The sequence below is a fragment of the Oncorhynchus tshawytscha genome, linkage group LG09 (genome assembly GCF_018296145.1).
Source record: "Oncorhynchus tshawytscha isolate Ot180627B linkage group LG09, Otsh_v2.0, whole genome shotgun sequence".
Classification (NCBI taxonomy): Eukaryota; Metazoa; Chordata; class Actinopteri; order Salmoniformes; family Salmonidae; genus Oncorhynchus; species Oncorhynchus tshawytscha.
In genome coordinates this window covers 10,262,135-10,274,943 of record NC_056437.1, presented here as the reverse complement: position 1 = coordinate 10,274,943, position 12,809 = coordinate 10,262,135, and the positions used below count along the sequence as shown (strand labels likewise).

General features: G+C 45.9%; 1 protein-coding gene across 1 annotated transcript in view; it reads left to right on the top strand.

Moving 5' to 3' along the window:
* The window catches only part of LOC121847337 (extensin-like), a 49,798-nt gene extending 37,753 nt beyond the window's left edge, over positions 1 to 12,045 (top strand). Inside the window, exon 2 of the mRNA XM_042327946.1 lies at positions 11,141 to 12,045. Within this exon, the coding sequence (XP_042183880.1) occupies positions 11,141 to 12,045 (905 nt within the window). The remainder of the gene's footprint in view (positions 1 to 11,140) is intronic.
* The last annotated feature ends 764 nt before the right edge of the window (positions 12,046 to 12,809 follow it).

Genomic DNA, 12,809 nt, shown 5'->3' with positions numbered 1-12,809 from the left:
GGAGAAACCCATTGAACTATGACCTCCACCTCCAATGAGTAGGGAGAAACCCTTTGAACTAGGACCTCCACCTCCAATGAGTAGGGAGAAACCCTTTGAACTATGACCTCCACCTCCAATGAGTAGGGAGAAACCCTTTGAACTATGACCTCCACCTCCAATGAGTAGGGAGAAACCCTTTGAACTATGACCTCCACCTCCAATGAGTAGGGAGAAACCCTTTGAACTAGGACCTCCACCTCCAATGAGTAGGGAGAAACCCTTTGAACTATGACCTCCACCTCCAATGAGTAGGGAGAAACCCTTTGAACTATGACCTCCACCTCCAATGAGTAGGGAGAAACCCTTTGAACTAGGTACTACTTGAAATTGTGCAATTAGAACACAGATGTATAACTGTATTATATTTAGTGTATTTCCTTCAAAGTACCATTAAAGGTTGGGAACTTTGTGAGTCATTCGAACAGTAGGTGTGGTAGCAGGGGTGGGTGTGTGCTCCTGTTTGAATGTAGGTGAATGGTATGTTGAATTGCACAGCTGTGTTTTGCACTATAAGGTCTAGTTGTGGAGTGCTATATTTGGATAACCTTCTGTGGTATGGCGCTAAGGTCAATTTTGTTTACACAAAAAAGTTTGAGAGACTAGAGTAGAGTAGAGAACCTTTATTTACTCTCATAGGGGCAATTTGCTTTACATCTGTCAGTCAATCAAATACTGTAAACATTGGGTGAAGAGTTACTGCTGGTACTGTATGTAGTCACGAGCCAGTATACTTTTTTTTTAAACGGACTACGCCCAAGGTGCTACGAATATGTACATTCACCTTTAAAGTTGTAGAGTAGATGTCTCCCTAGAGTTACAGCATTAGGAAGCTGCCAGACGAGTAGATGTCTCCCTAGCCGTACAGAATTAGGGAGCTGCCAGATGAGTAGATGTCTCCCTAGAGTTACAGCATTAGGGAGCTGCCAGACAAGTAGATGTCTCCCTAGCCGTACAGAATTAGGGAGCTGCCATATGAGTAGATGTCTCCCTAGCCGTACATAATTAGGGAGCTGCCAGACAAGTAGATGTCTCCCTAGCCATACAGAATTAGGGAGCTGCCAGATGAGTAGATGTCTCCCTAGCCGTACATAATTAGGGAGCTGCCAGACAAGTAGATGTCTCCCTAGCCATACAGAATTAGGGAGCTGCCAGACGAGTAGATGTCTCCCTAGCCGTACATAATTAGGGAGCTGCCAGACAAGTAGATGTCTCCCTAGCCATACAGAATTAGGGAGCTGCCAGACGAGTAGATGTCTCCCTAGCCGTACAGAATTAGGGAGCTGCCAGACGAGTAGATGTCTCCCTAGCCGTACAGAATTAGGGAGCTGCCAGACGAGTAGATGTCTCCCTAGACGTACAGAATTAGGGAGCTGCCAGACGAGTAGATGTCTCCCTAGCCGTACAGAATTAGGGAGCTGCCAGACGAGTAGATGTCTCCCTAGCCGTACAGAATTAGGGAGCTGCCAGACGAGTAGATGTCTCCCTAGCCGTACAGAATTAGGGAGCTGCCAGACGAGTAGATGGTACTCAGGGATGAATTAGCAGGAGCGCTAGTAGTCATAATGTTCTGTGTTATGGCAGTAGAGTATAGATCATCTTTAGTATCCCAGAGCTGGTCAATAAAAGTTCATCTACAAACAACATTGGATGAAGAGTTACTATAATTTGTCCATGTTGCCCTAGCTGTACAGAGCTAAGAAGCTGACAATTTGGTTCTCTATTCTCTACACAAGGCATCAATTAGCAGAGTAAAGGAGGGTTATGAGTGGGCCTTAAGCATGATGATATTTCCGTGTGCCTGTGGCCAGCAGGGCAGTCCCCTCTCTTTCTCTGTCTCTCTCTCTCTCTGTCTCTCTCTCTCTCTTGCTCTTGCTCTCTCTCGCTCATATATATATATATATTATAAAGGCCCTAACCATAAACATGGAATTAAACAGTACAGCCCAAACCTTCCACCCTGCGGCCCTGATGTGTTATGGTGTGATATAAACAACGTTCACTATTCCAAGCTGTCATTATGTGTGCTATTTATAGAGTAGTAACTTAGTAACTGATATGTAGACATAGGCATGTTAACATCATCATGACATTGGTGCTGCCTTTCACCGTAGTGTTGTGTCACAAAATGTAATTGTCTGTCTAGTTTACACACACACACACACACACACACACACACACATACACACGCACGCACGCACGCACGCACACACGTACGTACATACATACATACATACATACATACATACATACACACACACACACACGTACATACATACATACATACATACATACACACACACACACACACATACACACACACACACACACACACACACACAGACATACGCACGCACGCACGCACGTACATACATACATACATACACACACACACACACACACACACACACACACACACACACACACACACACACACACACACACACACACGTAAGACGAGTATTACAATAAAATAAATTCTACCAGCAGGTGGGGGCAATACACCAATCATGTCACTTTTCTGACTATAAATGCTGCTACAGTGCGCCGTGACATTTCTCTGTGGTGAGGCCACACATAGATATCAACCTGAAACAGTGGCCCCCTCATCTTATTGTCACATGGTTCATAGATATTGCAGTGTAATAAACAAATGTACAGCTATATTTTATTGTCGTTAATTTACTGCCATGTGTGAATTCACATTTAATCAAGTCACATTATCTTAAATACTTTATATATATTACTTTACATATATTGTGAATGGTAATTTACATGTTAGATTTACGGTGTTTCAAATGTCACTCTTCACTTTCTCCTCAATGTTTTGTTCCAGGTGCAGACTGAGACAGGGACACCGAGAGTGGACTCCCCTATTGGTGTGCTGTGGTACTGCAGTGGGACCCCTGTGGAGCGCCTTGACAGTTCTGTGCAGTGTGCGTCTGGGTGTGTGTGAGCACACGTTGAGTAGGTGGGTGAGCTGGACGGGAGTGGGAGAGGTGGGAAGGGTGCAGATGGCCTGCAGAAGGAAGTTCAGGAGGGACAGAGAGGGGCTACCTCCCAATTCTCCACCCTACTCCCAAAGTATACACTTGCTCACTCCCTCCTATAGCATAGGTTTTGGGTAAGGCTTGACTGGAGGGACTTTCCACCACTGCTAATTCAATGCAAGAAAGTGTACAAATGCACACTTTGGGAGAAGGGTGGAAATCAGGATGAAGACTGGGTGTCAGAAAGAGTGGAGGGAGGGAGGGAGGGAGGGAGGGGGAGGGAGGGAGGGAGGGAGGGAGGGAGGGAGGGAGGGAGGGAGGGAGGGAGGGAGGGAGGGAGGGAGGGAGGGAGGGAGGGAGGGAGGGAGGGAGGGTGTAATGTATAAGGGAGGGATGGGTAGGAATGGACTGTCAGGTACTAGGGTAGGAATGGACTGTCAGGTACTGGGGTAGGAATGGACTGTCAGGTACTGGGGTAGGAATGGACTGTCAGGTACTGGGGTAGGAATGGACTGTCAGGTACTGGGGTAGGAATGGACTGTCAGGTACTGGGGTAGGAATGGACTGTCAGGTACTGGGGTAGGAATGGACTGTCAGGTACCTGGGGTAGGAATGGACTGTCAGGTACTGGGGTAGGAATGGACTGTCAGGTACTGGGGTAGGAATGGACTGTCAGGTACTGGGGTAGGAATGGACTGTCAGGTACCTGGGTAGGAATGGACTATCAGGTACTGGGGTAGGAATGGACTGTCAGGTCCTGGGGTAGGAATGGACTGTCAGGTACCTGGGGTAGGAATGGACTGTCAGGTACTGGGGTAGGAATGGACTGTCAGGTCCTGGGGTAGGAATGGACTGTCAGGTACTGGGGTAGGAATGGACTGTCAGGTACTGGGGTAGGAATGGACTGTCAGGTACTGGGGTAGGAATGGACTGTCAGGTACTGGGGTAGGAATGGACTGTCAGGTCCTGGGGTAGGAATGGACTGTCAGGTACCTGGGGTAGGAATGGACTGTCAGGTACTGGGGTAGGAATGGACTGTCAGGTCCTGGGGTAGGAATGGACTGTCAGGTACTGGGGTAGGAATGGACTGTCAGGTACTGGGGTAGGAATGGACTGTCAGGTACTGGGGTAGGAATGGACGGTCAGGTACCTGGGGTAGGAATGGACTGTCAGGTCCTGGGGTAGGAATGGACTGTCAGGTACCTGGGGTAGGAATGGACTGTCAGGTCCTGGGGTAGGAATGGACTGTCAGGTACTGGGGTAGGAATGGACTGTCAGGTACCTGGGGTAGGAATGGACTGTCAGGTACCTGGGGTAGGAATGGACTGTCAGGTACCTGGGGTAGGAATGGACTGTCAGGTACCTGGGGTAGGAATGGACTGTCAGGTACTGGGGTAGGAATGGACTGTCAGGTACCTGGGGTAGGAATGGACTGTCAGGTACCTGGGGTAGGAATGGACTATCGGGTACTGGGGTAGGAATGGACTGTCAGGTACTGGGGTAGGAATGGACTGTCAGGTACCTGGGGTAGGAATGGACTGTCAGGTACCTGGGGTAGGAATGGACTGTCAGGTACCTGGGGTAGGAATGGACTGTCAGGTACTGGGGTAGGAATGGACTGTCAGGTACCTGGGGTAGGAATGGACTGTCAGGTACCTGGGGTAGGAATGGACTGTCAGGTACTGGGGTAGGAATGGACTGTCGGGTACTGGGGTAGGAATGGACTGTCGGGTACTGGGGTAGGAATGGACTGTCAGGTACTGGGGTAGGAATGGACTGTCAGGTACCTGGGGTAGGAATGGACTGTCGGGTACTGGGGTAGGAATGGACTGAGTGTTAGGTCCTAATCCAGACACTTGTCATCTCCCATTTGAACTACTACAACTCGCTGTAGGCTGGGCTTCCTGCTTGTTTCATCAAACCCATGAAACTTATTTTGAGACATGACATTTAAATATTTTTAAATATTTATTTACTGAATGCTTTTCTCACAAAAACACAGTGGTGGAAAAAGTACCCAATTGTCATACTTGAGTAAAAGTAAAGATACTTTTATAGAAAATGACTCAGTAAAATACTACTTGACTAAAAGTCTGAAAGTATTTGGTTTTAAATATACTCAAGTATCAAAAGTAAAAGTAATTTCTAAACTATACTCTAGTAGGAAAAGTATAAATCCTTTCAAATTCTTTGTATTCTTTTATTTTATTTACGGATAATCAGGGGCACACTCCAACACTCAGAAATCATTTACATGTGTGTTTAGTGAGTCCTCCGGATCAGAGGCACTAGAGATGACCGAAGATGTTTTCTTGATAAGTGTGTGAATTGGACCATTTTCCTGTCTGGCTAAGCATTCAGAATGTAATGACTACTTTTGGGTGTCAGGGAAAATGTATGGAGTAAAAAGTACATTATTTTCTCAAGGAATGTAGTGAACTAAAGTTGTCAAAAATATAAATATTTATGTACAGTCTGGACACTTCATCAACAGCAGGTCTTGGACTCCATGTACCTTATTTAAAACAAAAGACACCAATTGTCTGCACATCTGTATTGTAGAGGACAGCAAAGAGAACACAATAACCCCCATTAAATACAAGAGATCACTTTAACACAAACACCACCCAAAATAATGGCAACAAGTAAACCAATATACACATTTGAAGTGAAGTACAGCACTTTATTTGTGGGCAGGGCATGACAGGTGAAAGTGTTGTCTGAAAAACAGACGCACAGTGTATCAGAACAGGTTAGATACAGTACATGACATCACAAAGGTCAGATGAGCTCATAAACTGTACATACAGTGCATGACATCACAAAGGTCAGATGAGCTCATAATTATGCACATAGAACTCCATACGTGAGTGGCATTCACAAGTCCTCTCCTGTTGTATCATCTGTGAGACCCAGGTCCAGTAAGATGTCGACCTAGAGAAGAAGTAGGAGGCCAGACTAGGTCAGACCAGACGTGGAGGTTGACTGGGGGCCAGGGGTGGATGCCGGTGCCCTCCTCCTCTCTCTCCTTCTTTTATCCCTCTCTTTCTCCCTGCTCAGGGAAATGGTGGTGAGTTCTTAGCAATAAGCGGCTGTCCTGGCTCATTCTGGGCTATGAGGTTGGGAGGTTGGGAGGGAGGGAGGGAGGGAGGGAGAGAGAGAGGTGCGATCTGGTCTCAAGAAGAGGGTGGGGATGAGAGCTGCTGGACTGACTGCTGACAATCTCTCCGTTTCCATGCTAACTGGGTCTGGCGGTTAGGATATGGGGGAGGATGGTAAAAAGCAGGCAACACCCTTGTGTGAAGCTTTGTTGTGTGACACATATGTAGCCCACCCCATTCCACATCCTAGATTGCATGTTTGAGAGTGACAAATGGGACAGAGTCGGGCTCAGCTGAGGACAAAGGAAAAGTTGGAATCATATTTATACTGTAGAGGGATGGACTGTAGCGAGATGTACTGTAGAGAGATGGACTGTGGCATTATAGACTGTAGGGAGATGGACTGTAGAGTTATATACTGTAGAGAGATGGACTGTAGAGTCATATACTGTAGAGAGAGAGACTGTAGAGTTATATACTGTAGAGAGATGGACTGTAGAGTTATATACTGTAGAGAGATGGACTGTAGCGAGATGTACTGTAGAGAGATGGACTGTGGCATTATAGACTGTAGGGAGATGGACTGTAGAGTTATATACTGTAGAGAGATGGACTGTAGAGTCATATACTGTAGAGAGAGAGACTGTAGAGTTATATACTGTAGAGAGAGAGACTGAGAGATAGAGAGATAGACTCTCTCTCTGTAGAGAGATAGACTGTAGAGAGATAGACTGAAGAGAGATAGACTGTAGAGAGATAGGCTGAAGAGAGATAGGCTGAAGAGAGATAGACTGTACCGTTATATACTGTAGAGAGATAGACTGTAGAGAGATTGACTGTACCGTTATATACTGAAGAGAGATTGACTGTAGGATTATATACTGTAGAGAGATAGACTGTAGCATTATATACTGTAGAGAGAGAGACTGTACTGTTATATACTGTAGAGAGATAGACTGTAGCATCATAGACTGTAGAGAAATAGACTGTAGAGAGATAGGCTGAAGAGAGATAGACTGTAGAGAGATAGACTGTATTATTATATAATGTAGAGAGATAGACTGTAGAGGGGTAGACTGTTGCGTTATAGACTGTAGAGAGATAGACTGTAGTGTTATAGACTGTAGAGAGATAGACTGTAGAGAGAGAGACTGTAGAGAGAGAGACTGTAGCATTATAGACTGTAGAGAAATAGACTGTAGAGAGATAGGCTGAAGAGAGAGACTGTAGCGTTATATACTGAAGAGAGATAGACTGTAGAATTATAGACTGTAGAGAAATAGACTGTAGAGAGATAGACTGTAGCGTCATATACTGTAGAGAGAGAGACTGTACTGTTATATACTGTAGAGAGATAGACTGTAGCATCATAGACTGTAGAGAAATAGACTGTAGAGAGATAGGCTGAAGAGAGATAGACTGTAGAGAGATAGACTGTATTATTATATAATGTAGAGAGATAGACTGTAGAGGGAGTGTCCTCGGATGGGGCCACAGTGTCTCCTGACCCCTCCTGTCTCAGCCTCCAGTATTTATGCTGCAGTAGTTTATGTGTCGGGGGGCTAGGGTCAGTTTGTTATATCTGGAGTACTTTTCCTGTCCTATTCGGTGTCCTGTGTGAAGTTAAGTGTGCTCTCTCCAATTCTCTCTTTCTCTCTTTCTTTCTCTCTCTCGGAGGACCTGAGCCCTAGGACCATGCCTCAGGACTACCTGACATGATGACTCCTTGCTGTCCCCAGTCCACCTGGCCGTGCTGCTGCTCCTGTTTCAACTGTTCTGCCTTATTATTATTCGACCATGCTGGTCATTTATGAACATTTGAACATCTTGGCCATGTTCTGTTATAATCTCCACCCGGCACAGCCAGAAGAGGACTGGCCACCCCACATAGCCTGGTTCCTCTCTAGGTTTCTTCCTAGGTTTTGGCCTTTCTAGGGAGTTTTTCCTAGCCACCGTGCCTCAACACCTGCATTGCTTGCTGTTTGGGGTTTTAGGCTGGGTTTCTGTACAGCACTTTGAGATATCAGCTGATGTACGAAGGGCTATATAAATACATTTGATTTGATTTGATTTTGATTTGATAGACTGTAGCGTTATAGACTGTCACGTTATATACTGTAGAGAAATAGACTTAGTGTTATAGACTGTAGTGTTATAGACTCTAGAGAGAGAGACTGTAGAGAGAGAGACTGTAGGGTTATAGACTGTAGAGAGATAGACTGTAGCATTATAGACTAGAGAGATAGACTGTAGCATTATAGACTAGAGAGAGAGACAGTAGCATTATAGACTGTAGAGCGATAGACTGTACCATTCTAGACTAGAGAGATAGACTGTAGCGTTATAGACTAGAGAGATAGACTGTAGCGTTATAGACTGTAGAGAGATAGACTGTAGCATTATAGACTGTAGAGAGATAGACTGTAGCATTATAGACTAGAGAGATAGACTGTAGCATTATAGACTAGAGAGATAGACTGTAGCATTATAGACTGTAGAGAGATAGACTGTAGCATTATAGACTGTAGAGAGATAGACTGTAGCATTATAGACTAGAGAGATAGACTGTAGCATTATAGACTAGAGAGATAGACTGTAGCATTATAGACTGTAGAGAGATAGACTGTAGCATTATAGACTAGAGAGATAGACTGTAGCATTATAGACTAGAGAGATTGACTGTAGCGTTATAGACTGTAGAGAGATAGACTGTAGCATTATAGACTAGAGAGATAGACTGTAGCATTATAGACTAGAGAGATAGACTGTAGCGTTATAGACTGTAAAGAGATAGACTGTAGCATTATAGACTAGAGAGATAGCCTGTAGCATTATAGACTAGAGAGATTGACTGTAGCGTTATAGACTGTAGAGAGATAGACTGTAGCATTATAGACTAGAGAGATTGACTGTAGCGTTATAGACTAGAGAGATAGACTGTAGCATTATAGACTCGAGAGATAGACTGTAGCATTATAGACTGTAGAGAGATAGACTGTAGCATTATAGACTAGAGAGATAGACTGTAGCATTATAGACTAGAGAGATAGACTGTAGCGTTATAGACTAGAGAGATTGACTGTAGCGTTATAGACTGTAGAGAGATAGACTGTAGCATTATAGACTAGAGAGATAGACTGTAGCATTATAGACTAGAGAGATAGACTGTAGCGTTATAGACTAGAGAGATTGACTGTAGCGTTATAGACTGTAGAGTTATAGACTAGAGAGATAGACTGTAGCATTATAGACTAGAGAGATAGACTGTAGCATTATAGACTAGAGAGATAGACTGTAGCATTATAGACTAGAGAGATAGACTGTAGCATTATAGACTAGAGAGATAGACTGTAGCATTATAGACTAGAGAGATAGACTGTAGCGTTATAGACTAGAGAGATTGACTGTAGCGTTATAGACTGTAGAGAGATAGACTGTAGCATTATAGACTAGAGAGATAGACTGTAGCATTATAGACTGTAGAGAGATAGACTGTAGCATTATAGACTAGAGAGATAGACTGTAGCATTATAGACTAGAGAGATAGACTGTAGCATTATAGACTCGAGAGAGATAGACTGTAGCATTATAGACTAGAGAGATAGACTGTAGCATTATAGACTAGAGAGATAGACTGTAGCATTATAGACTAGAGAGATAGACTGTAGAGTTATAGACTAGAGAGATAGACTGTAGCATTATAGACTGTAGAGTTATAGACTAGAGAGATAGACTGTAGCATTATAGACTAGAGAGATAGACTGTAGCATTATAGACTAGAGAGATAGACTGTAGCATTATAGACTAGAGAGATAGACTGTAGCATTATAGACTAGAGAGATAGACTGTAGAGTTATAGACTAGAGAGATAGACTGTAGAGTTATAGACTAGAGAGATAGACTGTAGAGTTATAGACTAGAGAGATAGACTGTAGAGTTATAGACTAGAGAGATAGACTGTACTGTAGGATAGAGGACATTATATAACAGGAAGCACTTTTACAGTAGGAAAATGGTTTGTTCATGTTTGTTACAGTAAATATGAGTCCATATCGGTATTTGTGTTAGTCCACTATTTCTGTATAATAAGAGCTATTGTTTGTTTGTCCATGGTGCACAGTGTATAACATGCCTGCGTGTGTGTGTGTGTGTGTGCGTGCTTGTGTGCGTGTGTGTGCGTGTGTGTGTGCGTGCGAAAGAGTGTGCATGTGTGCGTCTGTGCGTGTGTGCATGTGTGTGTGTGTGCGTGTGTGTGCGCGTGTGTGCGTGTGTGTGTGTGTGCGTGCGAAAGAGTGTGCATGTGTGCGTGTGTAGTAATTACATAGCAGGACCCGCGGCAGGTCCCTGGTCAATAGCAGTGCACTATGTAGGGAATAGGGTGCCATTTGGGAGACACATTGCACTGCCCCGCCGGCAGAGTTCCTCAATCAAACAGGATTTTAGGGTGTGAAGGAGGGACAGGGACACTGCTCTAAGTCAACTGCTGTCGTCTGGCAAGACTGGCCACTAGTTCTGCCATCCTTCTATTAAAAAGACCCCAGACTTTTCTCTGTTTGGTACAGCATTCTCAGTCCACATTCATTCTGTCATTTTGACTTGATGGCCCCGTCTTGAAAAGCACTCAACTTTAATTATACACGTACACGCACACGCACGCACACACACACACACACACACACACACACACACACACACACACACACACACACACACACACACACACACACAGCTCAGGTGAGTTGACTCTAGGCGTGGCTGTGCTACAGGCCTGAACCCTGCCAACACACAGAACGTAACTACAAAGTCCCATCACAGCCCAGGCATGTGCCAACATGAGTCAAAATCACACCATGCACGCAGGGGTACACACACACAAACACACACATACACATTTACACACAAACACACACACACACACACACACACACACACACACACACACACACGTTCTCTCTAGCTCTTTCTAGCTCTCTACTTCTCTCCCTCCCTCTTCCACTCATAAAAACAAAGATACAACTCCTAACCCTACACCCTCCGCCCCACACCCTCCACACTACACCCTCTGCCCCACACCCTCCGTCCCACACCCTCCGTCCCACACCCTCCATCCCACACCCTCCACCCTACACCCTCCGCCCCACACCCTCCGTCCCACACCCTCCACCCTACACCCTCCGCCCCACACCCTCCACACTACACCCTCCGTCCCACACCCTCCGTCCCACACCCTCCGTCCCACACCCTCCGCCCCACACCCTCCGCCCTACACCCTCCGCCCCACACTCTCCATCCCACACCCTCCGTCCCACACCCTCCGCCCCACACCCTCCGTCTCACACCCTCCACTCTACACCCTCCACCCTACACCCTCTGCCCCACACCCTCCGTCTTACACCCTCCACCCTACACCCTACACCCTCCGCCCCACACCCTCCGTCTCACACCCTCCACCCTACACCCTCCACCCTACACCCTCCGCCCCACACCCTCCGTCTCACACCCTCCACCCTACACCCTCTGCCCCACACCCTCCGTCCCACACTCTCCACCCTACACCCTCCACCCTCCACCCTACACCCTCTGCCCCACACCCTCCGTCCCACACTCTCCACCCTACACCCTCCACCCTACACCCTCCGCCCACACCCTCCGTCTCACACCCTCCACCCTACACCCTCTGCCCCACACCCTCCGTCCCACACTCTCCACCCTACACCCTCCACCCTACACCCTCCGCCCCACACCCTCCGTCCCACACCCTCCACCCTACACCCTCCGCCCCACACCCTCCACCCTACACCCTCCGCCCCACACCCTCCACCCCACACCCTCCGCCCCACACCCTCCGCCCCACACCCTCCACCCTACACCCTCCGCCCCCCCCTCCGCCAGATCGCTGTATAAGGGATGGATGATGTTCTATAGATAAGGTCCTGATCGCTGTATAAGGGATGGATGATGTTCTATAGATAAGGTCCTGATCGCTGTATTACGGGATGGATGATGTTCTATAGATAAGGTCCTGATCGCTGTATAAGGGATGGATGATGTTCTATAGATAAGGTCCTGATCGCTGTATTAAGGGATGGATGATGTTCTATAGATAAGGTCCTGATCGCTGTATAAGGGATGGATGATGTTCTATAGATAACGTCATGATCTCTGTGTTAAGGGATGGATGATGTTCTATAGATAACGTCATGATCGCTGTATAAGGGATGGATGATGTTCTATAGATAAGGTCATGACCTCTGTATTACGGGATGGATGATGTTCTATAGATAAGGTCATGATCTCTGTATTAAGGGATGGATGATGTTCTATAGATAACGTCATGATCGCTGTATAAGGGATGGATGATGTTCTATAGATAAGGTCCTGATCGCTGTATTAAGGGATGGATGATGTTCTATAGATAAGGTCCTGATCGCTGTATAAGGGATGGATGATGTTCTATAGATAACGTCATGATCTCTGTTTTACGGGATGGATGATGTTCTATAGATAAGGTCCTGATCGCTGTATAAGGGATGGATGATGTTCTATAGATAAGGTCCTGATCGCTGTATAAGGGATGGATGATGTTCTATAGATAAGGTCCTGATCGCTGTATAAGGGATGGATGATGTTCTATAGATAAGGTCCTGATCGCTGTATAAGGGATGGATGATGTTCTATA